General features: G+C 35.2%; 5 protein-coding genes across 5 annotated transcripts; 2 read left to right on the top strand and 3 right to left on the bottom strand.

Annotated features, from left to right (window-relative positions):
- Positions 1-1,331: 1,331 nt before the first annotated feature.
- On the top strand, positions 1,332-3,806 carry LOC110686254 (zinc finger MYM-type protein 1-like). Its single transcript, XM_021862873.1, has one exon. It carries the CDS (start codon positions 1,332-1,334, stop codon positions 3,804-3,806), a length of 2,475 nt encoding a protein of 824 aa, XP_021718565.1.
- A 9,693-nt stretch (positions 3,807-13,499) lies between these two features.
- LOC110686253 lies at positions 13,500-14,321 on the top strand. The gene has a single exon (XM_021862872.1). It carries the CDS (start codon positions 13,500-13,502, stop codon positions 14,319-14,321), a length of 822 nt encoding a protein of 273 aa, XP_021718564.1.
- A 394-nt stretch (positions 14,322-14,715) lies between these two features.
- Positions 14,716-16,486, bottom strand: LOC110685847 (peroxidase 72-like). The gene is made up of 4 exons (XM_021862382.1): positions 16,171-16,486; positions 15,872-16,063; positions 15,536-15,701; positions 14,716-15,219 (listed from the first exon to the last, which is right to left on the bottom strand). The coding sequence occupies exons 1-4, from the start codon at positions 16,402-16,404 to the stop codon at positions 14,804-14,806; spliced, it is 1,008 nt and encodes a 335-aa protein (XP_021718074.1). The 5' UTR covers positions 16,405-16,486; the 3' UTR covers positions 14,716-14,803.
- A 1,206-nt stretch (positions 16,487-17,692) lies between these two features.
- LOC110685848 (peroxidase 72-like) lies at positions 17,693-19,365 on the bottom strand. Its single transcript, XM_021862383.1, has 4 exons — positions 19,071-19,365; positions 18,776-18,967; positions 18,495-18,660; positions 17,693-18,376 (listed from the first exon to the last, which is right to left on the bottom strand). Exons 1-4 carry the CDS (start codon positions 19,296-19,298, stop codon positions 17,961-17,963), a joined length of 1,002 nt encoding a protein of 333 aa, XP_021718075.1. The 5' UTR covers positions 19,299-19,365; the 3' UTR covers positions 17,693-17,960.
- Positions 19,366-23,617: 4,252 nt separating this feature from the next.
- LOC110685846 (peroxidase 72-like) lies at positions 23,618-25,616 on the bottom strand. Its single transcript, XM_021862381.1, has 4 exons — positions 25,286-25,616; positions 24,962-25,153; positions 24,672-24,837; positions 23,618-24,234 (listed from the first exon to the last, which is right to left on the bottom strand). The coding sequence occupies exons 1-4, from the start codon at positions 25,508-25,510 to the stop codon at positions 23,819-23,821; spliced, it is 999 nt and encodes a 332-aa protein (XP_021718073.1). The 5' UTR covers positions 25,511-25,616; the 3' UTR covers positions 23,618-23,818.
- Between the last annotated feature and the right edge of the window lie 1,989 nt (positions 25,617-27,605).

Below are 27,605 nucleotides of genomic sequence, written 5' to 3'. Positions count from 1 at the left end.
TTTGAAAAAAATTAAAAACTTTTTTTTTTTTTAAAAAAGAAAAAATCAAAATAGGTTTAAATAGAATATTTGTGTATTATATGGCAACAAGTAAAGTTGTAGCCCAGTGGTTATTTTTACCTCTCATCATACAATGATACAAGAGTTTGTGGGTTCAGGGTTCGAAACCCATAACTCACACTTTTATTTTTTCATTTTGTTTCCTTTCATCCTGCTTCCCCTAATCCCCTGCTTCCAGCTTTCCTCTTCCTCATTCCCCCAAATTGCAAAACCCTAACTTCTTCCTCCTTCTCTTAATCTCTTCCCGTTCTTCCTCCTTGGCTCCTTCTCTTCCCGTTCTTCCTCCTTGGCTCCTTCTCTTCCCGGCGCACGGGCGCAGCACCGCAGAAGTCCGCAGCAGCCACTCAGGCACTCAGCCAGCACCGCAGCACGGCAGGTCGGCAGTAGGCCAGTAGTCACTAGTCAGCCACTCAGCTGACCACCGTAGCTCCGCCCCTGAGTGGCGCCGTGGCGGAGCAGACCCACCGTATGTAGGGGTAAGTGAATTTGGGGATTTTTTGCTAATATACATATGCTAAATTGCTAATATAGTAATATACATATACATATGCTAATACTTGAAAATTGAAATTCATATGCTAAATTGCTAATATACATATACATATGCTATTATGCTAATACTTGAAATTCATATGCTAAATTGCTAATATACATTACAAATTGCAGAATTTTTTGTAAATTGCTGAAATTTGGTTATAATTATCTTATATTTCAAGTATAAATATTCTCTTGAAAAATTGTAAGAGTGTTAAATTGGCTTGACTTTGTTAATTACCTCTGAAAAGTTGTAAGAATGTTGAATGGGCTAGACTTTGTTAATTACCTCGTAGCATAAAAACATTCTCTTGAAAAGTTTCAACATATGGCCTCACCTTGCTCAATATCTTATCGTAAACATTCTAACTATTTGTTGATCAAGAATAATAAACAATCTAATTTCTACCTTCTAATTAGCTAGAGTGGTTGATGTTATTGCTTGGATTGGTATGATTTTATTTAGATGATTATAATTAGTCTTGTACCGACTAAGAATTAAACGTGATAATACAACTCCTCTACATAAGGTAGAGCTATAGAGGTATAAGTACACTTCTATAAGAGCCAGGAGAAGTCACAGCATTAGCCCGGCTATTCTGCCTTCTAGTTTTCATAATTTCATATGCTATTTCGTTCATTCATTGATTTCCTTCTGCATTTATCATGTGTGTGCTGTGTGCAGCAGACTAGTTGCAACGCCCCTGTATACGGATATACGATATACCTATTATACCATGAGTTTAGAGTCATTTTGGAAACGTGCCGGGAAGTCACAAAAGTCTTCAACTTGTTCTTCACCTAGTTCAAGGGATCCTCCAATAGAAGAACATGTGTCTCCTAATGATGATGAGGTTCCTATTGCTGCAACAATTCCACCACCTGAGAACACAGGTCCAAGTGTTCCAAATACTACTATTGACTCCGATGATACTCGCATTTATGATGTTGATCTTCTTCCACATGACCCTGGAAAAAGAATTCCAATTATGGAGTATCCTCCTAATGATCGAGATGCCGTAAGGAGAGGCTATATTACAAAGAAACGTTGTGATCCACACACACATAATTTTCCTCAAAGAAAAGTTGGAGGTATGCGCCGTTTTAATGTTACTTGGTTTGATAAATATGAGTGGCTTGAATATAGTGTTGAGAAAGATGCGGCTTTTTGTTTTGTGTGCTATTTGTTCACTGATAAAGTTGATTATTCTTTGGCTGTTAATGATTCCTTTATTAAAGGGGGATTTAGAGGATGGAATAAGACTGGTAGATTTGATGTTCATGTGGGTGGTATTGGTAGTTTCCATAATCAGGCTAATGAGAAATATAGTATGTTTATCAACCCAAAGACATCAGTTGCTGAATCTCTTTGCACTTATTCCAAGGAAGCTAAACTACAATACAAATCTCGCTTGACTTATTCATTGAAATGTATTAGATTTCTTTTAAATCAAGGTTTAGCTTGTCGTGGGCATAATGAAAGTGAAGAATCTTGGAATAGGGGTAATTTTCTTGCACTCTTAACATGGTTTTCAGATAATAATAGTGAGGTAGCAAAGGTTGTTCTAGGTAATGCCCCGGGAAATAATCGAATGACTAGTCCTTCAATTCAAAAAGAACTTATTAATTGTTGTGCCAAAGAAACCACTAGACTTCTTATTGATGATATTGGGGATGACTATTTTGGAATACTGGCTGATGAATCTAGTGATGTATCTCAAAAGGAACAAATGGCCCTTTGCTTGCGTTATGTCAATAATAAAGGGAAGATAATTGAGAGGTTTCTTGGAATTGTACATGTTAAGGATACTACTGCTTTGTCACTAAAGAGTGCAATTGAGTCTTTGCTTATGGAATATTCATTGAGTTTGTCTAGAGTTCGTGGACAAGGTTATGACGGTGCTAGTAATATGAGGGGGGAGATAAATGGTCTCAAGACTTTGATCATGAATGAAACAAAACAAGCCTATTATATTCATTGTTTTGCTCACCAACTTCAATTAACCCTTGTTGCTGTTGCTAAGGATAATGATGATTGTATTTGGTTGTTTGATCAACTTGCTATTTTGTTGAATATTATTGGCGTTTCTTGTAAGCGAAGGGAAATGATAAGAGAAATACAATCTCAACATATTCTACAAGCATTAGAACTAGGAGAAATTGAAAGTGGGCAAGGTTTAAACCAAGAACATGGCTTAGGTAGGCCTGGTGATACTAGGTGGGGATCACATTACAAAACTGTTTCAAATGTTACCGCATTGTATGCTACTATTGTTAAAGTTCTTGAGAAGATTGGATCAAATAAGATTTATAAGGATGATCGCGTGAAGGCTATCACTGTCATGTCTACATTTGAATCATTTGAATTTGTATTTATGATACATTTGATGTCCGAAATATTTGGGATTACTGATAAATTGTGTCAAGCTCTGCAAAAGGGGGACCAAGATATTGTTAATGCCATGACATATGTTAAATTGACTAAGGAGGGATTACAACAAATGAGGGACCATGGGTGGGTAGACTTTTTACATCTTGTGGTTTGTTTTTGTGTTAAACATGATGTAGAAGTTCCTACTATGGATGATATGTATGTTCCTCGTGGAAGGTCAAGACGCTTCTTTGCCAAAGTTTCAAATCTTCATCGATTTCGGGTAGAAATGTTTATAAGTGTTATTGATTTACAACTCCAAGAGCTCAATAGTAGATTTGGTGAAGAAAATATGGAGTTACTTATTTGTGTGTCATGCTTAAACCCGATCAATTCATTTGCGGCATTTGATATGCAAAAGTTGTTGAGACTTGCTGAGTTATATCCCAAAGAGTTTCCAACTAATGATATGACGATGACTGCACTTCGTCATGAGCTTCAATTTTATATTAATGATGTGCGCCAAGATGCAAGGTTTGGAGACTTGAAGGGTATTCATGAGCTTTCTATGATGCTTGTTGAAACAAATAAGCATACTACTTACAACTTAGTTTACTTGCTTATAAGACTAGCATTGATCCTTCCGGTTGCAACAGCAAGCGTGGAACGAGTGTTTTCCTCAATGACATACGTAAAAAATAAGTTGCGAAATAGTATGGGTGATCAACTATTGAATGATAATTTAGTCACTTTTCTTGAAAGAGATTTATTTTCAAGAGTTAGTGATGATGATGTATTGGAACGCTTCCAAAGTATGAAGACTCGAAGAATGCTTCTGTAGTCTTTTTTTTTTTTTTTTTTTCTTTTCATTTTTCTATGTGTAATCTATTTGTAATCCATAGTTTGAACTTATTTATGTACTGAATATTTAATTATTGTATTTTTATTCCTTTGTTAATTATGATTTCAAATTTCGGAAGTTTCGAACCCACAGTTCGAAAATCCTGGTGATGCCACTGCTCAGACCTTAAATTGAAATGAAACATAGAAAAACTGAAATTGTTGAAGGGAGGAGATATATATATAAACTGACGAAGCGTCATATAAATGAATCTGAAAAAGATTGTTTCAGAGAAAAAAAAAAAAAAATAGAACCAAAAAAAAAAAGAAAATTAAAAAACAAAAAGGATGATGTGATGAATCTAAAAAAGATTGTTTCAAAAAAAAAAAAAAAAACGATAACGGTTTCCTCACAATTAAAAAAATGATAAAAAAAAAAAATTGAAAAACAAAAAGGATGATGTGGCACTCTAGATTTTCTTTAAGTTTTCCTGTTTTAAAGATTAGTATAGATTTATACTTAAGTAAAAGTATATTTATCTGAAATCTTATTAGATTTGTCTCACTGTGTACTTTAAAATATCAACTTTATGTAATTTTAACTTAATGTTAAGTAAAATTATTATTGGTTGATTTTAGCACTAAAAAAAGTTACTATTAGTTTTAATTAGTTATACATTGACAAGTATGAAATTAAAGATGTTACACCTAAAAATAAATAGAGGAAGTATATTTTGTTGGAATTATATAGAGACATCATAAATAATGTTATCAAGATACAATACAAGTAGCTATACATATGCGTTTGTGCCTTGCATATGAAATAAGTAGTTCAACATTTTTTTATTTGAAAGATAACTGGTTCAGCATATCATTAATTAACAACCTCGGGAGGTTTTTTTTTTTTTTTTTTTTGTTTGTTTTCTCTAGGGTTTCTCCTTTGGGAGGATTTTTCTAGCCTCCATTGTTAGGTTTTTTCAAATTTTTTTAAAGGTTTTCCTTCTCTCTTCTCCCTTTTCTCTCCATCTCTACCATCTCTTTAATTTCCTCTTGGTCTCAATTGTGAATCTTTGTGGGGGCTTCCACTAGTGTTGTTCTTACCGGTAGTAAGCCCCCAAAAACCTTTTAATTGCTTTTAATAAATAAATCTCATCCTTGAGATGATGATTTTTCTCTTGAGTTTATTTTCTTTTTATGTTTGTATGGCAAAAATTGAAAATCTAGGGCTTCATAATCTCTACAAGAATCCAGAGGACCACTTGAGTATTTTCACTCAAACGACTACGCATCAGTGGATTTCAAGCCGAATCAGCGCGAACTCACAGATTGTATTGCTTCAGATGAAGTTTTTTATTTTTATTAAGGCGATTGTTAATCAAATCTACGATGTATTTAGTTTCACTACAAAAAATAGGCTGTTTTTCGACGGAATTGTTCCGACAGACGAAATTTCTGTCGCAAATTTTGATTTTTCTGACAGAATTTGGGTCTGCCAGAAAATTCCGCCGGAAAAGGTCTGTTGCGATGGAAAATCCCTCGGAATATTTTCGACGGATTTTTTTCCCTCGGAAATTTATTGCTTCCGACGGAATATTCCATCGAAAAATTTATTCCGACGGAATATTCCGTCGAAAGCTATAAATACCGAGGGATAAAAATCCGTCGAAAATAAGAATTTCCAACGGATTTTTAATCCGTAGGAAATTTCCGACGGATTTTAATTCCGTCGGAAATTTCCGACGAATTTTACACATTTTCCGACGGATTTCTAGCATTTTAAAAAAAAAATTAAAAAAAGAAAAGACTAAACCCTAAAATACGTACACTCCCCTGCCCTTTTATCTCTCCTTTCCTCCTCCCTCTCCGCCTCTCTTTCTCTCTCCTCTCCTCTCATCTCTTCTCTTCTTCTCTTTCTCTCTCCTCTCTTCTCTTCTTCTCTTTTCCCTTCTGTTTTTCTCATTCTTCGTTCTTTCCCCTTTCCTCATTCTTTCCCCTTCGATCTTCTCCTTCTCTCCTCTTCTTGGATCTCCTCCTTCTCTCATCTTCTTTCCCCTTCTTTGACAACACCACCACCGCGACACAACAACGATAATAACCACACCACTGCGCATCACAACAACAACAACCACCGCAATGACGGAATACACTAGCACGCATCAACGACGACAACAACAACATTTAGATCTAGGTTTTTTTTTTAAACAATTCTTATTATAATTAATTTTTGATATAATTGTAATGTTTTTTATATTAATTTCAGAAGATAATTGTATGTTTTATTTATTTTGTTCGATTTCAATTGGTTTTGTTTATTTTTTTTCGATTTTTTTTTTGTTTGGATCTGGGTTTGGTTTATTCGGATTTTTGGTTTTTGTTTCGATTTGGTTGTTCTGGATTTTATTGTGTTTTTTTCGATTTTTTTTTTTTTCTCGGTGTGGTGGTGGTTTTTTCTGGGTAGGTGAAGTACGGTGGGGTGGGTGTGCGTCGGTGTTGGTGGGTGGTCTGGGGGTTAACGTTGTTCTGGGGTTAACGTTGTTCTGGGCAGGTGGGTGGGTGTGGGTAGGGGTGTCTGGGCAGGGGTGGGGGTTGTTCTAGGCAGGGGTGGGTGTGGTGGGTGGGCTGGTCTGGGTGGGTGTGGTGGGTGGGTGGGGGGCTGTTATTTTTTATTTTTTATTTTTATTTTTATTTTTCCGACGGAATTTTCCGTCAGAAAATACCGCCTCCGACGGAAAATTCCGTCGGAACATCTCCCCGACCAACGGAAATTTCCGTCGGAATATATCCCACTCCGACGGAAATTTCTGTCGGAACCTTGCGACGGATTTTCACTGAAAGTCAACAAAAGCGCCGACAGAACAAAAGGGTTTTCCGACGGATTTTTTCCGTCGTTGATTGACTGTTTTCTAGTAGTGTTTTAAGGTGTGTACTTGTGTTGAAATTCTTGATTTCTTAGGAATTATATGTAAGTGCCGTTTGGCTATATTTTATTAATGAAATTCCTTTTTCTTCTCGTAAAAAAAAAATAAAAAATTAACAACCTCATTAATTTCTAGATTGTAACATAGGGCGATCCTTATGTGGTAATTTATAGAATTATAGTTTTAATATTTTAAACTTTTGGGCAAAGATTGCTATATAATTGCTCCATATTTTTTACGGCATTATTGCATGTAAATGTCAAAAATACGTAACTACTCATTTAGTCCACTTGATTGTTAGGTTATCAAGCCGTAAACAGCATTCTTATACATAGGGCATTGATGCAAAAAGAATTGATCTTAGCTAATTTCATTCCAAAGTTCCAAATTAAAATTAAAACTTTGTACTTTACACAATTCCTCTAGCTGGAAAGCTTTCCTTCAAATCAAAAACTTCATATTAATATTAGTGAATGGACACCTATCTGAGAATAGAATTAGCACTATTACATGTTTCAATAAAAAAAAAGATCACATTATTCTTTTGTATACGAATAGCTTTTGGTCATTTACAAATAAATTGAGCCATCTGATTTGACCATCATAGAGAATACATAAGTAATAAGAACAACCTAAAAGATACAAAAAATATTAGATCCTATGAATTATATAATATGCATAAATCAATTAGTTTATGTGTATATTATACGTAGTATATTATTCGCAAAGTGTATGCGGTGCCGTAATCATGAAAAAGATCCGAGTTGCATTACCAAATGGTTTAATTAATTAATTAATTCATTATTATCTTTATTTTATATTAATTATTGAATTTTGTACTATTTATATGCATCATTTTAATCGTAATAGTTTACTGACCTAAGATGTTTTATAGATTTATTTAATTACAAAAAAAGTTTATGTATTAATCAATGTATTAGCCAAACTGTTACATTGAACTCGAAAGGGAGGGATTACAAAAACAATACCTTGCCTTTCACTGTAGGGTCACGAAGTTTCATGCTTTACTTTATATCCTTCTATAATCCTACTTAACCAATTAGGTTGTGCACGTTTTTCAAGTAGGAGTAATTAACGGCCATAAAAGATGTCCTAATCAAAAGGATTATCAATTGTCGGTGTGGCCTAACCTTGCTTTACAGCAGTCGAAGATGAATAAAAACAAGCTAATATACAAGCTAAGCAGATCATAGGAGAGATTTTCTTTAGTAATAATAATTAAGAGTGACTCTTTGAATTGGAATCCAGCATGTAATTAAGGTTCAATAATTAACTATTGCTTTAATCATAGCTTTGTTTCGAGACTCGTATACAAGGAGAGAGAACTTTAGCTTTTTCTTAAGAGTTCTACTTGCTAGCCAAAGACCCACCTTTATAGAATGAGGAATCCCACTTTAATTAGTTTAACAAATTTTGTTGCATTATGTTGCTATTGGTTATTGAATTGACGTCTTTCTTAGAGTTTTTCTTATACCAATATCACGGTGTCAATGGTAATATACTCTCTACCTTTATCTGGATATCATACTTATCTGTTACGAAGTAATTGAGCATGTTAATACAAAAACGTCATTTTCTTTATATAAACCGTAATGATATATGACACTCTTTCTTAAAAATCTCCATTAAAATTGAGTTACGGACGTTGGTAGTTTACGAATGATTAATATAATTCAACTCTTATAATTACAAAGGGTTACTATGGAATCAAGAGTTGAAGATCGAACACACAAGGTAACAAGTGTAACATTACTGATCAATTACGACAAAATCATGGATAAATGAGAGTAGTAGTTGGTCTTAGATGATGACGAGTAAAAAGATGATTGGTTCAATGGCCTATAATTTTCAACTGCTACCAGCTGACTAACTAAGATAGTGTTCTTTAATAAAATTGAGTCATATTAGTTGGCATATATATGCACCTCATTCCTATGGCATAATTAAGATCGACTAATTAGTTGGAAAGCTTTTAAGCAGCCTAAGATACGACAATAGCTTAGTTACACCATGTTTTTAGCACGCCTCTTACATTAACAAAAAATAATTACTCGTTGATCATATAACGGTCAACATGAAAATTCTAGTTTATGTAAATAAATTTTTAATCAATAGAACTTAGAAGGGCCAGATAGGGAGATATCACCAAATATGATGGTCCAATGATTTACAAAATGAAAACTAAACAAGGTGTTGGCTTAGAGCAAATTTTTGCATGACAATATGGCATAACCACAAAATTGTGGTATAAAATTCCACTGAGGGCTCTTTGTGGGTAGGAATTTCCTACCCCCGCTTAAGGGATTCCATCTCTTAAGTCCTATTCCGGATTAAATTTGACGTTGCAACTTGGGTAGAGCCTTCTCCTTAAATGAAAAAAAAAAAAAAAATTAAGTGAAAATTAAAGTATAGCAAATTTGGGCAATGCTGTACACACAATAATGACGCATTGCATGTGGCATGATATATTGTAAGTGTTAGTTGCACAATATCATCAATTACACTTGTATAGATATGTTAGTTGGTAAAACGTTATTTTTAAGAGTGAAAAGAAGAGCAACAACAACAAACAAATTAGACTCCGAGCAGCTCACTGATTTGCTGAATGGGCAACTTCTCAGGCGGTTTTTGGTACCATCAATGATGTTTCTACGGGTGTGAGGATTGAAGGGCTTTCCCCTTCCCCCTTACATCACCCAGATCAGATGGCTCCTCCCTTTGCAACAACAAACAGATTAGACTCCGAGCAGCTCACTGATGCAGAATACGCTTGTGTAATTGATGCAAGCACCATTCTCTCACTTGGAATAAGAAATGCTAGAAGCAATGAACCACGAGGAATGATGGCTAGGCAAACAGGCTCTACTCCTCCCTTCCTAAGGCTCTCCAGCTCGGATCTTGGGGGTTTGCCTAACCTTCCCCTTACGGAGTTCGACCCACCTAATACACCGGTATCTCCCTTTAGTTCCTTTAATTTCACTGAGCTTTTTAATTATGGTGATAGTGCTAACACAAAACAGAGAATTAAGGAAGCTACAAAGAACAACCCACATTCATGTGATGGTGATTCAGTGAGGTTTAGTGAGACAGACTACACTTGGGTTGAGAAAAGGCGTCTTAAGAGGCTGCATCGATGGTCAGAAAAGGGTGGTTTCAATATTTGGTTAAGGGAGAAAAACGGTCAAAAAAGATTTGCGTCCAAAGCTATTTCTGATCCTAGTATGGCAAGAGAGATGGAAATTGATATTGATGAGGATATTGCTAGAAGGGCTAGGCTAAAGAGACCTCAGGAACTATCTTCCTCTTCTTCGGACTCCTACAAAAGGCAAAAAAGTGAGGAGGTAACCTCTATGCTCAGGGTAAACCAGGATGATATGGAGGTGGATTCGTATGGGACTCTCTCAAAACCAGTGAAAGCTTCAACAAATGGTGAGGTGGCTGCACCATAACAGCCCCCGAAGGATCAATGAATGTAGCTGCTTGGAATTGTAGGGGTTTGAACGATCCACAATCCCTTGCAATACCTTATTTAGTATGGATCTATCGCTCAAAAAATCCTATGTTTTTATTTGTGTCTGAAACTAAAATGGCTTATCGTAATGCCTATAGCAAGTTAGAGTTTTTAAGTCCTACCTCAGTTTTTGGGTACGATTCGGAGGGAAGTAGGGGAAGACTTCTAGTTTTAGGATGGTGCAATGATGCTGTTGAATGTTTGTTTTCTTCAGAGAATGCAATCCTTTGCAAAATTTCTGGTATTAATGGAAACTCTAAGTATGTGATTTTCTTTTACGGGGATCCCCAGTTAGAGAATAGGAAAGTAATTTGGGAATTACTACAGCTATTACTTGTTGATTACAAGAACACTTTGATTATTGGTGACTTCAACCAAGTCGAGAATGGCAATGATAAACTTGGAGGGTTGAGTACTATAAGAGGAATAGATGACTTTCTTGACTGGAGACTTAATAGTGATGTCTCAGAGGTCCCGTTTTCAGGGCCACGGTTCACCTGGAGTAATAAAAGAACTCAACAGGATCTTATTCTAGAAAGATTAGATCGGGCCTACGTTACTGAGGAGTGGTTTATTCATTCTCCGGAAGGAAGGGTTGTCCATGAGCCTATCATGTGTTCTGACCACGCAGCAATCATCTATTACTCCAACCCTACTTCGGTAAAATCTAACAGACCCTACCAGATTGAAAATTGGTGCTTCAAGTTTCAAGAGGTAAAAGATATTGTTCGAGATTCTTGGAATGTGGAAGTCCAAGGATCAAGTATGTTCCAACTCTCTAAAAAGTTAGCTCGTGTAAGGAATAACCTCCAAGGTTGGTGCCTGGAAAATAAAAAGATGTGGGGTATTAATTGGAGAAATATCTCTAAGGAGTTCAGCAGGACCGGGGAAGGGATAGACTCGTTACAGAAAGGAGAGTCTTTCTTCAACCAGGTCTACTCTTTTATCCCTGATTGCAAACTCAACTTTGATTATTGGAAGCAAAGAATGAAACCAACTGGATTAAATTTGGGGATTGCCCTACTCAGTTAATGTACAGGAGAGTTAAACAACAACAAATACAAAAGGAGATACTAACTTTAAGGAGAGGCGAAGAGGAATGGGTTGAAGGGTATGCAGAAGTGGAAAAACTGGTTTCTAACTCGATTAAAGGAGTCTTTTCTCCGATAAGAGAGGACAATCACGAAGAAAATATTGATCTTCTTCTCCGACAATTACATATTCCGCCTATTTCCAGGGATAGTCAGGAGTGGCTTGACAAACCTTTTACTTACCAGGAGATCATGAAGGCTATGTTTGATATGCACGACTCGAAATCTCCAGGTTCGGACGGGTTTAATGCAGACTTTTTCAAGAATTTTTGGAATGAGGTGGGTCAACTGGTGGTGGAGAGGGTCCAACAATTTCTACGGTCTGGGAACATGCTCAAAGAATGGAATCAATCTCTTCTTGTTCTTATTCCGAAAGTTAAGTACCCAGAAACTGTCGAGCACTTCAGACCTATAAGTCTTTGTAATACCATTTACAAATGCATCTCAAAGTGCCTGGCGAATAGGCTGAAAGCAGTGCTTCCTGATATCATTTCTGATTACCAACATGCCTTCATCCCGGGTAGATACATGGAAGACAACATTCTCCTGAGTCACGAACTCATGCATCTCGTAAATTCACAAAAGAGATTGGATTTATTAGCAGTCAAGATTGACATGTCTAAAGCATACGACAGGGTCGATTGGGTCTTCCTTACGAAGATTCTCAGGCTATATAGATTCTCGAACCACTGGGTAAGAATGCTATCACAGTGTGTCTCGACAGTGAGCTACAAGACAGTCATAAATAGACATACCTCTACCCACTTTTCCCCCGAATGTGGATTAAGGCAAGGGGACCCCATCTCCCCATATCTCTTTCTCTTCTGTATGGATATTCTATCCAGAATGCTCACCCTAGCTGAAGACCTTAAGCAGATTAAAGGTTTGAAGGTTTCGAGGAGATCTTCGGCCATTTCCCACCTTTTCTTTGCTGATGATGCCATGCTTTTCTTCAAAGCATCAGAGGAATCTTGTTTGTGTATAAGAGACATCCTTCACAGATTTAGCAGAGCTTCGGGACAGTGTTTAAGTCTCCAAAAATCGTTTGTTAAATTCTCCCCGAGGGTGCCACTTGAGATTAGAGATTCCATGAAAGGATTTTGTCTATGTCTGAGACACAAAATATGGGAATACATCTAGGAGCTCCAATTGATATTCAGGGTAAGAAAAAACTCTCTTTTCAATTCCTAGTTGATAAAGTGAGGGGAAAGATTGTTTCTTGGGCTTCTTTACGTCTTTCACAAGCAGCTAAACTTATCCTCATCAATACTGTCTTGGTTAGCATTTCGGCTCACGTCATGAAATGTCTTAAGCTTCCCCAAAGCATAGCAAACAAAATTGATTCGCTTATTACCAAGTTCTGGTGGGCGAATAATGGGGAGAAGGGAATGCATTGGGTTAAGAAGGAGGTAATCCAACTTCCGAAGAGTATGGGGGGTCTTGGCATTCGGTGTATCTCAAAACTCAATGATGCTTTACTCTTCAAACAAGCTACTAGAATGCATTTGAACCCTCAACTCCTTGTTTCAAGAGTGCACAATAGCTTCCAACCTTGTGGTATATGTAACATCTCAAGGACGTTTAAAAGAGTGGGAAGCCCATCTATGGGAAGGCTTGGGTTACAGAAAGTAGTAACTTCTTTCAAGGATGGGTTTGCATGGAAAGTTGGAAATGGGGAAAGTATAAGGGCAATCTGTATGCCCTGGGTGAAAGGGAAGATCCGTACGGTTAACTCAAACCAAAAGATTGGGGCTTCGATGAGATGGATGGTTAGCGACTTTATTAAGCGGGATATCGTGTCTTGGGACCCGGGTAAGGTTAGACAATGCTTCGACTGGGAAAGTTCTAAGCACATTTTATCCATGGAACTGTCGGCGGAACCAAAGGATGATTACCTATATTGGAAGTTTCACCCGTCCGGAAGATTTAGTGTAAAGACTGGCTATTATTTTCTTTCTAAAGGTCAATTGTCCACTAATCTATCATTCTCCGCCACAGATGAAGATTTTGCAAAACTCATCTAGAAGTTGGATATTCAACCCAAGTGGAAGATCTTTCTCTGGAAACTCCTTCATAACGGCATAGCAGTAAAGGTAAACCTAGCCAATAGAGGTATTTCAATAAATACTACTTGCGATGTTTGTTATGAGGAGATGGAAGATAGCCATCATTTGTTTCGATACTGTTCTCTAGCGAAGGCAGTTTGGGATAGTAGTTCCCTGACGGTTTGCTATGATCTCCCTGGACTCCACTCTTTTCAAAGTTGGATCCAGCATTTTATCCTGCTCTTTTATAGCAAGGATGGTAAACGTAGTAATCGAATTACCAAGTTTATTGCTACTCTTTGGGGTATATGGACAGCCAGAAATGGGAAGATTTTTCAGGATTCTGAGATTACTTTGGCATATGTCAAAGAATTGGTCAACATAGCTATTAAGGATCACGAGTCTTTCACGAAGGATGTAAGGAGTGAGTGTACAAGTGTAACAGAGGAGAGCATCGACCCCGCTCTCCCGCCGGGGTTCAACCTTGTCCAATTAGGAAGACAGAAGACCGATTTTGCCAAATTGGTTCTACAGGTTGATGGTTCATGGGAGAAAGCTTCTACTAGAGCGGGAATAGGATGGGTTGCTTCGGGTCCAGTTTTATTTAGTAATAATAGGGGAGGAGGCAAATTTGGGACGGCTACGTCGGCGCTACAGTGTGAGACTTGGGCTTGTCTCGAAGCACTAAAATGGACTAAAAGCCAAGGTTATGAGGAAGTCCTCATACTCTCAGATTCTGCCTTGCTGCTGGAGAACCTTAAGGATAGCCGAGGACACGACATTTCGATCGCTTGGATGCTTGATGAAATTAGATCAGTGGCAGCTTTTTTCAGGAAATGTTCGGTCATTAAGGTCATGAGAGATCAAGTGCAATTGGCTAATGATATTGCAAAGAATTGCCGTAGCACCCTCTCTAATTTAATTATGTAGTTGTTTTCTTTCCTTTGCCATTGTCAAAAAAAAAAAGAGTGAAAAGAAGAGAAGCCAAACCAATATTTAATTTCCTCCTAATTCTGCTTAAGATTATCTTATTTGTGGGTCTAATTAAGCAAGCTCTTACAGTTTTAGCAAGAACATAAATACATGTTATGAATTTTCATCTAGGAAGGGACATAAATACAAGAACATGTTAGTGTCATGCATGAACTTTGATAAACAAACAAATGAAACAATTAAGAAAAAGTTATAAGATAAGAAACAAATCAATATATTTCATTTGGAAAGACTGATATACAAATTTCTTCTGAAGCTTGCCACAGGCGGCAATTATTCTGCTTCATACATGTTATGAATTTCCTTGTACAGTTAAAAAGAACAGAATATATTACACAAATTTTCAACTTAAACAACAATACAGAAAAAAAATACCATTAAATATAAAAATACAGAGGACTTTGTCCTGTTATAAATTCTTAGTAGGAATTAATCCTTCTGCAATTCTGCCTGATCTCTCCTTTAGGTCCTGTCAATGGAGAAATGTTACCCATTTTAACCATGGATTTTGCAAAATGATTAAAGAATAGCTCCATGTTCTCAGCATATTGCTTGACTAATTTCATTGACTTTTTATTTTTGGTTAACAAAACTTGGTCAGAATTCAACAGTCCCTTGTTAGCCAATATGTTCCTGTAGTAGCTGTTGTCAAAGCTGAAGGGTGATACATGGTCTAAGAAGAATAGGTTTTGGTCACCACCGGATCGTGGGCACTGGTTCCGCAACTGCGAAGCATATAGCCGGTCTAGTGTGACATCAGGTTGCCCATTTCGATTCTGGTTGTACAGTCTTTGTCTGAAGCTAACACACCTTGCATTACCTATTGTGTGAGCACCTGTACCAAAACTCCTTTTTGTTAATTTCAATCCACATTAGAATAATAAAATGCAATAAGTAATGCAATCTTATTTTACACCTGTAGTCGGTAAAACTAAAAAACATAGAGGACATTATGAATCATGAGCAGATATACAAAGCCTTAAAATTGAGCATGCATGTCACATTCCCTTCATTAAAAAATTGGTCAATTTTTGTGAGAAAAAACGATTTATTTTAGTACATAAAAAAAACCTCAAGTATGTTGGTAAAATAAGTATAGTACAAAAAAAATTCTGGATTCACCACTGAGGTAAGAATGCTTCGAAACAAACCTGAGAGAGCAACAAGATCAACAAGTTTGAGGCCTTGGCGTTTAAACTTGGTAAGAATGGTGTTAAATGTGTTGTTAGGAGCAGGAATTTCGTTGTTAGATCCCTGCAAACTTGCTCCTCTGGAATCCCTTCTTCCCAAGGGCACTTCCCAATTTGGTCCACCAGCCTGCAATTATTGTTTAATAAGTTAAAACATTATCAATTATATATGTTTTTTTTATGCTAATAAATTAATTTAGTTTCAGCATTTTACAACTGCATTCCATAAGGCCCATAATGTCATAAGTGAATAGCAAATATAATATAGCAGAAAATTATTAATACTTAATTGCTCACAATAACAGTTGCATCTCTAGCAGTTATAGCAAGGATGTCAGCACATGAGACAGTATGGGGACATGCTCTCTCCACTGCGGCCTTGATCTCATCGATGACCTCAAACCCTCGAATCGACTTCTTATTAGGCTTTGATCCCTTCTCCGAGACTATGCTTCCACTGTTGTCTAACAGCACTGATGCATCGCATCCCTGCCATTTTAATAGCACCGCTATGTAAGTATTGATTGGTTTCGACAAAATATGCAACAATAACATGAACACTATGGATATGAATGTATGAACTATGAAGTACGTACCTTAACAAAGCAGTCGTGGAAATGGAGCCTCAGCAAGGAAGCAGCCATTCGACGTTCCCTTGCAACTGCCTGAGCAACAACAGACTTAACAATCTGTTGGACTTGCGGGCACGAGTGATCGTAATACTGAGGGTAGAGATAACCACCTTGGTGGGTTTTTTGAGAGAAGCATAGAGGAACAACTGCAAGTGCTAGGAGAGCAAGAACAACACAGTAGCTCATGGACTTAGCCATCCCAGTTGTACTGTGGCTAAATAAGCTAATAATGTTTTAGAAGCTTATATTACTACTAGAAATTGACTTATTGGAATGTTTTTCTGTTATGATATGATGACACAAGTTTTAAAGGGTTTATATAGTAACGAGGTTATGCAAGGTCAAAGAAAAAGACAGGAGACAAAATGAAGGTGGAGTAGGTCAACTACGATTATTCGCATTAACATGCATGATTTGCAAATTGCTCAATTAATTGCATGTTAGTAGCAGAAACTTGTTAGTGGTTCAAAGGAGTAAGTACACTATCATGCAAATGATTATAGAACAGGTCGATCTTATCTAGGCTCAATAGAAACACCCTAGGAAAGCAGATTATTCAACATCTTGGTCATCTTATTATATCATTAATTACTATGCATAATTATATATAGTGTACAAAATCCCTTTTGTTCTATGATGACTTATGGCGTTATGGGTTTTTGACATGTTTCTTTCTCCACGTTTATCAAACACTCTATAACAATTAGTATTATTAAAAAAAATAGTCCGTATCATTTTTTTAGAAATATATACACCGAGACGAATTTAAAATAGATTACTTGACTCTATAATTTCTTATGTATATAAATCACAAATAAAAAGTTTAATGAAGTGTGTGAGTAGTGTGAAAAGTTAAAAATATGTCAATTTATATTTTTACTATGAGTTGATCAAACTTTCTAATGGTTGAAAACAAGATTTAATAATTTATAAAGAGGGTTTTATTATATTATTTAGTATTCATTATTAAAAATTTGCACTTTTTTTTTCCAAAAAAAACAAAATTATTAGGACAAATATGAAGCACAAGTACTACATTCTTTTTTACTTAACCATTTTCATTTATCACACTTGCTAATGCATGCATGACTTTAACAATATCTTTAATTCTCGATAAGTAACAATTATGAATCATGATTATTATTTCTTTATGTACAAGCTACAAAAATTGACAAGTGTATTAGTTACAAAAGACAAATTTTGAGTCAATTATAAATATTATTAGGTCTTGTTCTCTTCTCTTGATATTTGTGAAATTGATATCATTTTCGCTAAAACTAAATTAACTTTCCTCAGCTTAAATTATTTTTACCGAAAGTAAATTATTTTTACCAATTAAAATTTATTTTAACTTATTTGTTATAATGTATTCTCTTTAAAGTTACTGATTCTAACCAATTAAAGTGTTTTTTTAATTGCTTATTTTTGCTGAATCACTAAACTAAAATTATTTTAACTAAACTTTAATTATCTTACTTTACAATTTTGTAATACGTTGAAAAAAGGGCCTTACAATGCAAACTCCACTTGAAAAAGCCATTTGGTTTGAACACAACTTTAGCTGAAAACAAATTTAATTTATTTCCTCTCGAAAGACTGATATGATATACAAATTTATCTGCGAGCTTGTCACAAGCAACAACTACTCCGCTTTAAACACAAACACTTAAAAAAAATTTAGAACAAAGAGAATAACAAAATAAACTACATCAAATTTTCAACTAAAGCAACAAAACAGGGGAAAACAGAGGATCTTAGTAGTTATTAATACTTCTGCAGTACTGCCTAATCTCTCCTTTCGGTCCTGTCAATGGGGAAATGTTACCCATCTTAACCATGGACTTTGCAAAATGATCGAAGAATAGCTCCATATTTTCTGCATATTGCTTTACTAGTTGCATCGATTCTTGATTCTTGGTTAACAAAACTTGGTCAGAGTTCAACAGTCCCTTGTAAGCCAATATGTTCTTGTAGTAACTGTTATCAAAGTTGAAGGGAGTTGCATAGTCCAAGAAGAATAAGTTTTGGTCACCACCAGACTGCGGGCACTGGTTGCGCAACTCATACGCATATGCTCGGTCTAGTGTGAAGTCAGGCTTTCCATTTCCATTCAGGTTGTAGAGCCTTTGCCTGAAGCTAACACACCTTGCATTACCTATTGTGTGAGCACCTGCACCAATATAATACATTTCTTTTGTTAAGTTTTAACACATCTTTTTATTAATAAAAAGAGCATATCCATCGACATGAAAGGTAGTGAGACGCGAATGTTGGTGATTGTAACAAACCTGAGAGGGTAACAAGGTCAACAAGATCGAGGCCTTGGCGTTTGAACTTGGTAAGAATGGTGTTAAAGGTGTTGTTAGGAGCAGGAATGTCATTGTTTGATCCACTCAAACTTGCTCCTCTAGCATCCCTTCTTCCTAGTGGTACTTGCCAATTTGGTCCACCAGCCTGCAGTATTATTAGCACTTTAGCATTATATAAGTAATATAATTAAACAATATGTACAACAGCATCTATCTGCATGCTTAAAAATTAGCCTTGTACTACGTAAACTGATGCTTACAATAACAGTTGAATCTCTGGCAGCTAAAGCAAGTATATCAGCACAAGAGACAGTGTGGGGGCATGCTTGCTCTACTGCGGCTTTGATCTCATCAATGACCTCAAACCCGCGAGCTGAGTTCCTGTTAGTGTTGGACCCCTTCTCTGAGATTATGTTTCCATTGCTCTCTAGCAGCAATGAGGCATCACATCCCTAAAATATTTTACAAAATAAATCAGCATTGGTTTAGACTTCAAAACGATTAAACTCCTATAAAATGAGCATTATATTATACTTGTACAATTAACTCAAATACCTTAACAAAACAGTCATGAAAGTGGAGCCTAAGCAAGGAAGCAGCCATTCGACGATCCCTGGCAACCGCCTGAGCAACGACAGACTTGACTATCTGCTCCACTTGTGGACACGAGCGGTCATAGAACTGAGGGTAGAGATAACCACCTTGGAATTTATGAGAGAAGCATAAAGGGGCAAGTGCTAATAGAGCAAGAACAATGAAGTAGCTCATCATGGACTTATCCATGTTTGTTTTGGCTTTTCTGACAGTATGCTTGTGTTTTCAGCACTAATAAACTTGATAAATATGAATGATTTTGTGTTATGGTATGCTTAATTAGATGTGTTTGTAGGGTTTATATAGGATAAGTCTATTACGAAGTCAAAGAAAACGATAGACAAAATTGGTGAGGTGGAGTTGGTCAACAATATATTCCTCTCTAAGTTTCTAACTGCTCAAAGAACTATCAGCACTCCAAGTCTCCAAGATGAAAGCTCAAATGAAAGACAGAAAGGTAGCAATATGATATACACACTATCTCAGTACGTAAATTTATACGAGTACTCTACATAATTCCTAAAGTTTGTTTACACTATGGTTTCTTGGGAAAGGTACAAGTTTATTTGGAACATTGCTATGGATTTACATTTGAAATAAATATAAATTTAACTAAGCTCTAAGAAATAGAATTTCGGACGACAAATTGAATCAACCTTGCCCTTAGTTTGTAATTGACCGGACTATCAGTCACTCCTTACACATTTGTAACATTTTACATCGAATTATAATACAAGTATATCATATCATAAAGAAATAATTAAAAAATGTTGTTTGGGATCATATATGGCCATTAATCATCACATATAACCCCGTGGTGGCCTCAAGTCATTGATCAAAGGAGGTATATACTACGTACATAACAGTTTAATTGACTTTTATAGGCAAAGTGGAAGGATTTAACCACCCAAATGGCCTCCCGAGGTGTCCTGAGGTCCATGAAAAACACTCCAACTTGTTTCCTTTTCAAGTCCAAAAAAGTCAAAAAATTGTCCCTGAATAAAGGCTATAATCCACACTTTTGGACCAATTTCGGAGGTTTCGAAACCCGGTGTCAAAAATTGTCGAGAAGGTAGGAGATACTATATAATGTTGTTTGGAACCATATATGACCACTAATCAGTTACATAAAGCCCATTTGGCAACTTTGAGTTAATTAAAGGAGACATGTATGTAAACGGTTAAAGTGATAGTTTTAAGGCAAAATGGATGTTCCAACCACCCAAATGGCCTTCTCCGGTGTCGTGAGGTTTATAGGAAGCACCCCAACTTGTTTCTATCCGAGTACGGAAAAGTTTAAAAAAATCCAAAAGTAAAGGCTATAATTCACAGTTTTTGACCAATTTCGGAGGTTTCGAGACTCGGAGTTGAAAGCTCATGAGAGGGCAGGGGATGCATCTCAGGGTTATATAGCGCTGTTTGGGACCTTATATGACCGCTAGTCAGTCACATAAATGCTCATGTGGCAACTTTGAGTTAATTATAGGAGGCATGTACATAAACAACTAAAGTAACATTTTAAAGGCAAAATAAATTGTTCAAATCACCCAAACGACCTCCTAGGGTATCGTGGAATCCATGGAAAGAGCCCCGATTTGTTTTTTTCCAAGTTCAAAAAAGTAAAAAAAAAATTGTCAAAAATAAAAGAAGTACACTTAATGAAACCAATTTTGGAGGTTTGAAGACTCGATGTTAAAAACTCTCCGAATTATTAAAAAAAAAATGCATCTCGGGATATAACGGCCGCTCACTTTTAGTTGTACATTTTGACTAAATAGAAAAAGTGAACGGAGGAAATGCTACAAGTATTAAGCAAGGAAACACATAGGTACACTTAAGGAGTTAAGGTTGGTTTGTTTGTATTTTATATTATTATTTTAGATTTTTACACGCATGTTTGATACAAGTACATGTACATAACGGATATGAACACAAGTATGTAGCTGAAGGAACCGAGTATCTACCATAGCCGAGGGTTAGGAGTTGGTGTTCTTTAAACAATGTTAATTTGGAGTTGGCATGTTTGTAGTGGTTTTATTGAGAATTGTACATAAAGCATAATCATAATTTTGTAATCTGTACAAATATACTCGTATAATATTATGCCAGTCAAAATTAACATCATAGAATATGGAAACTGAAATTGTACTCTTCTTCGGAGTTGCATCAACATGGATAAATAATCTATCAAAGTACGAAAGATTCATATATAAACGATGAGGACAATCAATAAAAAAAAAAAAAATAAGCTTCAAACTGCTCTTTTGACCAATCAATATGAAGATATGTTAAAATAAAGTCAAATTCCTACTAAACTTCAACTTAATGCAAAAACATATACTCCTTCCGTCCTATAATAATTAACACAGTTCCCATTTTCGCCCGTCTCAAAATACTTGACACGTTACTAAATATGGAATGAGATTACTAATAAAAAAATATATTTTCCTATATTTTCTCTCTCCTCACCTATCCCACTCCCACCCCACTTATTGATTTCTTACAATATAAAAATACAAAAATGAATTTTTTATACAATGAACAAATGTTTTAAATGGACACACTTGTAGTTTTTTTAAACTACGTGTCCACCCCAACGTCCCAAGTATTATGAGACAGAGGGAGTATTATTGTTTGAAAATTCATTAAATAGTGTTACAATTAAAAACTTAACACAGACAATTTTTTTATTTTTTTTCTTTTGACGAATAATAAAGACAATTTTATTAGTTGAGGCTCCGCGTGGTGTATAATTAACACCCCGAGACCCATTCCCCTACCACCAAAAAACCATAGGAAGGGGCCGAGTTTGAGAATTATATTATTGATCAAATTTACTAACCTTTGCTTCGTCGACAATATTTGCAAGACATTTTATATATCGCATTTGGTAACATTCATGGAAGATAAGGAGGAGATAAAAGGGAAGGAGAAGGAAGGGGTTTTTTAGTTAAATTGTAATGTAAAATCATTAGGCACTGAAGAACCCATGAAAATTACAAGTGAAACCTAAATTAAACAATAAAGTCACCCTACTTTTAAGAATGAAAGACGTTGATGTCTATATGAGATTAGAATAATGAAAGATGATGAGTTGATCTAATTAAAGGTATAAAGTCAAAATATAAACTTTTTATAATTTTTACTACCTAGTCAGTGGTCACAGTTGTATATTGAATATTGCCAAATGTATTCAACCGAAATAATGTACTCTCTTTGTCCCATAATGCTTAACACAGTTTCCATTTTTGTTCGTCCCACAATACTTGACACGTTACTAAATATGAAATGGGACCACTAATAAAAAAATACTCTTTTTGAGACCACAAACCCCAAAACCAATTAAATCCTACAATTTCTCTCGCCTCGCTACCCCACCATCCCCACTTTTTGGTTTCTTACAATGTAAAAATACAAAAGATAATCTTTTATATAATAAACAAATGTTTTAAATGGACCCACTTGTAATTTTCTTAAATTACGTGTCCACCCCAACGTCTCAAGTATTATGGGACGGAGGGAGTAAGTAATATGAGATAGGGGGAGTATATCTCAATGCAAATAATACATCTCAGGGCACAAACAATAATTGATGAAATGTTATTTTGCTGTAACAATATGAAGTTTACTTTCTCTTACAGCAAGTACTTCTTGCATTTGTTCATGTAAACTTAAACTTGGAATGGAGTGAGTATGTTTCAAATATTACATTGTTTTATTTTTTCGTATATGTTTTAAAAATACTTCGTATTTTACTCTGTGTATGTTTTTTTTTTTTTTTTTTTTCTTTGGAGAAAACAATAGTCTACCATTATTGTGTGAAACTTTAATAGAAGAAAGTTTTTTTATTTTATTTTATTTTTTTTATTTTTTTTTATTATTATTTTTTTATTTTTAAGTACATCAATATAAAAAAAAAAAAAAAAGTTTTTCTAAGCTATGCCCTCAAGGTTGTTGAGTTTCTAGGGTGTGTCCATGCTTTTTCAAAATTACAAGTTATGCCCTCCAACTTAATTTGTTTAATCAACCGTACCCTCTACTGTAAACTCGACGTTAACAATTGTAATTAAATAGGAAGTAATAAGAAGCGGATGAGAAAAAAGAATAAGAAATACACCGAGAGCTTGACATATCAATGGTTGCTTTTAGAAGAAAGAAGAAAAAATAGATGAGAAAATTTGGAAAAAATGCTAAATGTTAACCTACTTATATAACTCTAACCCAATTTGGGCGTGAAATTTCTCTCCAAAGTGTGGTAATAAACCGTTAACACAACTACTAACTTTGGATTAACGTTATAGGGTACGGTTGAATAAACACCTTAAGTTGGAGGGTACATCTTGTAAATTTGAAAAAGTATGGGCAAACCTTAGAAACTCAATAACCACAGGGGCATAGCTTGGAAAAACCCTAAAAAAAAATAAAATGATATTAATAATAATAAGAAAAAAGGGATTAAGCATTGTATTGACTATTGAGTAGAAAATAACATATGAAAGATCAAGTCATGAGATTAGCAATAATTTATTTCAACCGAAAAAGACTGTATACAATTTATCACAGAGCTTGCTGCAGGCAGCAATTACTCCGCTTCAAACACACATTGACACATATATTGAATATGGAAAACAATTGAAATTGCAAAATATATTACACCATATATCAACTGAGACACCAATAAGAGTAAATACAGAGAAGTATAGAGGATCTTAATATGAATTTATCCGTCTGCAGTTCTGCCTGATCTCTCCTTTTGGGCCTGTCAATGGGGTGATGTTACCCATATTTATCATGGACTTGGCAAAATGATCAAAGAAAAGCTCCATGTTCTCGGCATATTGTTTCACTAGTTGCATTGATTCTTGATTCTTGGTTAACAAAATTTGGTCCGAGTTCAACAGCCCATTGTTAGCCAATATGTTCTTGTAGTAGCTGTTATCAAAATTGAAGGGGGATACATAATCTAAGAAGAACAAGTTTTGGTCACCACCAGACCGCGGGCATTGATTTCGCAATTTAGAAGCATATGCTGGGTCAAGTGTGAAGTCAGGCTGCCCATTTCCATTCTGGTTGTAGAGCCTTTGCCTGAAGCTGACGCATCTTGCATTACCTATTGTGTGAGCACCTGCACCAACACTTCTGCTTGTCATTCTCAACCCAAAAATACATAACTAAAAAACAGAACACTGCCGTTATGAGGGTAGATGAATCTCAGGGCAGTCTAATTAAATTCAATCTAATCCTTATCCAGTTTAAACGAGTAGCTAGAGAGAATGCTCCTTGTAATCTTACAATTTTTGTGTACATGTATGTCATCAACCCAGTAAATGTTTTTAATTTTGTTAGAAAAAAATGGTGGGCCATAGTCATAGAGCAGAAATCAGCCAATAGAAATGAACAGATAATTGTTAGTACTAGGTTTTCTTCTTGTCAGAGAAAAGGGAATGCCTGACCAGGATAATATTTTTTAGAAAAAAATTATAGTGGTAAGAAGAACAATCCTACTAGATGGAATAGCAAGGTCAATATATATAAAAACAATATATGGTGATTGAAACAGACCTGAGAGAGCAACAAGGTCAACAAGGTTAAGGCCTTGGCGTTTAAACTTGGTAAGAATGGTGTTAAATGTGTTGTTAGGAGCAGGAATGTCGTTGTTAGATCCCTGTATACTTGCTCCTCTGGAATCCCTTCTTCCCAGGGGAACTTCCCAGCTTGGTCCGCCAGCCTGCAGTGTAATTATGTTAGTAATTTTAGTATACTTTTGTCAAGTGTTCTGCCTTCTATGATTAATTATGTACAACTGCATTCTACTATAGTATTATACTATTATATTATGAAAACATGCTTACAATAACACTTGAATCTCTGGCAACTATTGTAAGGATATCAGCACAAGAGACAGTATGGGGACATGCTTTCTCTACTGCAGCCTTGATCTCATCAATGACCTCAAACCCTCGAATAGAGTTTTTATTAGGCTTTGACTCCTTCTCTGAGACTATGCCTTCACCGCTGTCTAGCAGCAGTGAGGCATCACATCCCTGCAAAATTTTACAAAAAATAGATAACTTATTATTAGTATAGGTTTAGATTAGAAACTGATACAAATTCGATACAAATTCCAATGAGATGAATATTAAGTTATATACTTCGTATTTTTAGCAAATACATACCTTAACGAAGCAATCATGGAAATGAAGCCTAAGCAAGGAAGCAGCCATTCTGCGATCCCTGGCAACCGCCTGAGCAACAATGGACTTGACTATCTGTTGCAGTTGAGGGCACGAGTGGTCGTAGAACTGAGGGAAGAGGTACCCCACTTGTGGTTTATGAGAGAAGCAGATAGGGGCAAGTGTCAGGAGAACAACAAAAACAAAGTAACCCATGGACTTAACCATGTTTAATTTGTTTGTGTTTAAAGGTACACCAGTGTTTTCAGCACTAATAATAAGCTGGATTACTGTTAATGCTTAACTGTTGTGGACTTGTGGAATGATGAGATAGGTTTGTTAAGTATTTATAGAAGAAAACTATTATGAAGTCAACGAAAAAGATGGAGGATAACAGAAGAGGTGGAGTTGGTCAACAAGATAGATTCTTATTAAGGTTCTAACTGCTCAAATCAAATTATTGGCCCTCCAACTCTCCAAGATGTAAGTGTCAAGCAATAAGTTACTATTGTACAAAGTTCCTAGCCCAAAAGATAACAGAAAAAAAAGCAATTTTTTGACCTTGTGCTATTGTGATGGTTTTATCTACTCCTTATTGTTGTACATAATCCCTGCAGCTTGTTTACCATTAATTTTCTGATGAATTTTTTAAAACACAATTTTATTTTTTCTAATTGTACGTCAGTTAACATTCGCATACTGTCTATTTTCAACGATCCTAATCGGTTAACAGCTTCTTAGAGCATCTTCAATAGGGAGTTCACATAGGGGCTCAAGAAGAGAAAATAAGGTTAGATGAAGGCCTCCATTGGATGAGTTACTACAATGTCTACAAATGAAAACAGTTATCAAATTATAGTTTTTCTTAAAACTTCATATCACAGTTTGAAGTATAAGTCTTTGAACAAAATAGAATATAAGTCTCCATTGCCCTTTGAAGTGGAAAAAATAGTTATGAAAGGTTTTCACACCTATAGTGACTTTAACTTATCTAAACTTATCAATTTTAAACTTATTTTATCTAAACTTTCTATTTTTAATTTAACTTGTATAAACTTGTTTTCTCCCAAATAAGTGAGAATAGGGCATGACAAAAAAAAAAAAAAAAAAAAAGAAAAAAAAAAGAAAAAAAAAGGGTATTTTTCTCAAAAAATTATGAAAATGTAAAATGGTGTCTATCTTATAAGTAAAAAATATGGTAGGTTAGAGGTTGCATCAATATTGATTATTTGGGCTTGCCTTGTTAGACTGGTTAATGGACAAGTAATTTTAGATTATTTTAAGCATAAAAAAACCACCTAGTGTTGGTTTAGTTACAGTCAATGTTAAAAAAAGATAAAAATGAAAACTGGAAATAAAATCTTCTTTGGAATTACATCATTCAACATGGAATAACTCTTCATATATAGTATGATGTATACGCGATGTAGATTTTAGACAAATAGACATGAAGATTGAACAAAGTATAACAACAAATTGCTGAATTGACCTTGTGAACTAGACCAAAGCTCTTCGAACGAAAAAAAAAAAAAAATACTCCTTCTATTTCATAATAATAGAAACAATTTTTTCATCCATTTCTTAATAATTGCTTTTTATTTTGTTGCAAAGGTCACTAATATTTTATATTTTCTCTCCTATCAACTCCACTTACACTAATTTTTTTTTTTTTAATTACTTCGTATTATTATTTCTCACTCATACTAACAATTATTATTATTATTGGTTCTAAGGTGTTATGTTGTGAAATTATTTAGATTTCTTTGGAATTATTTGTAAGTGTCGTTTGAATATCTTTTACTTGTATTAATAAATTCATTTTTCTTTCACGAAAAAAAAACAATTATAGTAAATACTGTATATCTAAAATTTCTTCTTTGGTCCCCAGTTCAACACCCTATCATTTTTCTAAAACTTTATATCCACACTACTATTGCGATTTATGAAACGGAGTAAAAGTAAATATCTAAGGCCCACAATCTATCAATAAACAACAATTAAGATAGGCTTGGACTTTATAAAGAAATAAGGTCAAAACGAAAAGCATGTATGGTAAATGTCTCCATAATAATTAACTTTATCTTTATAAAGCAAAGTGATGCAAGGCAATGGTGAAGTTAGAAGGGAGTAGTTAGTTACTTAGTTTTAATGCCAAAAGCCAATTCATTAGCAGGAGACTTGAAGACTGGCCACCGGCCACCGCCCCGTGTGGTGTACCGTGTACAATTAACGGTATTAACACCTCTAGACCCCATTTCCCCTTACAAAGAAAATAAAGATTTTAAAAAAAAAAATGATACCACAAGCAAAAGAATTGGTCAAA

The sequence above is a fragment of the Chenopodium quinoa genome, unplaced genomic scaffold (genome assembly GCF_001683475.1).
Source record: "Chenopodium quinoa cultivar QQ74 unplaced genomic scaffold, ASM168347v1, whole genome shotgun sequence".
NCBI lineage: Eukaryota > Viridiplantae > Streptophyta > Magnoliopsida > Caryophyllales > Amaranthaceae > Chenopodium > Chenopodium quinoa.
This window is presented reverse-complemented; position numbering and strand designations above follow the sequence as displayed.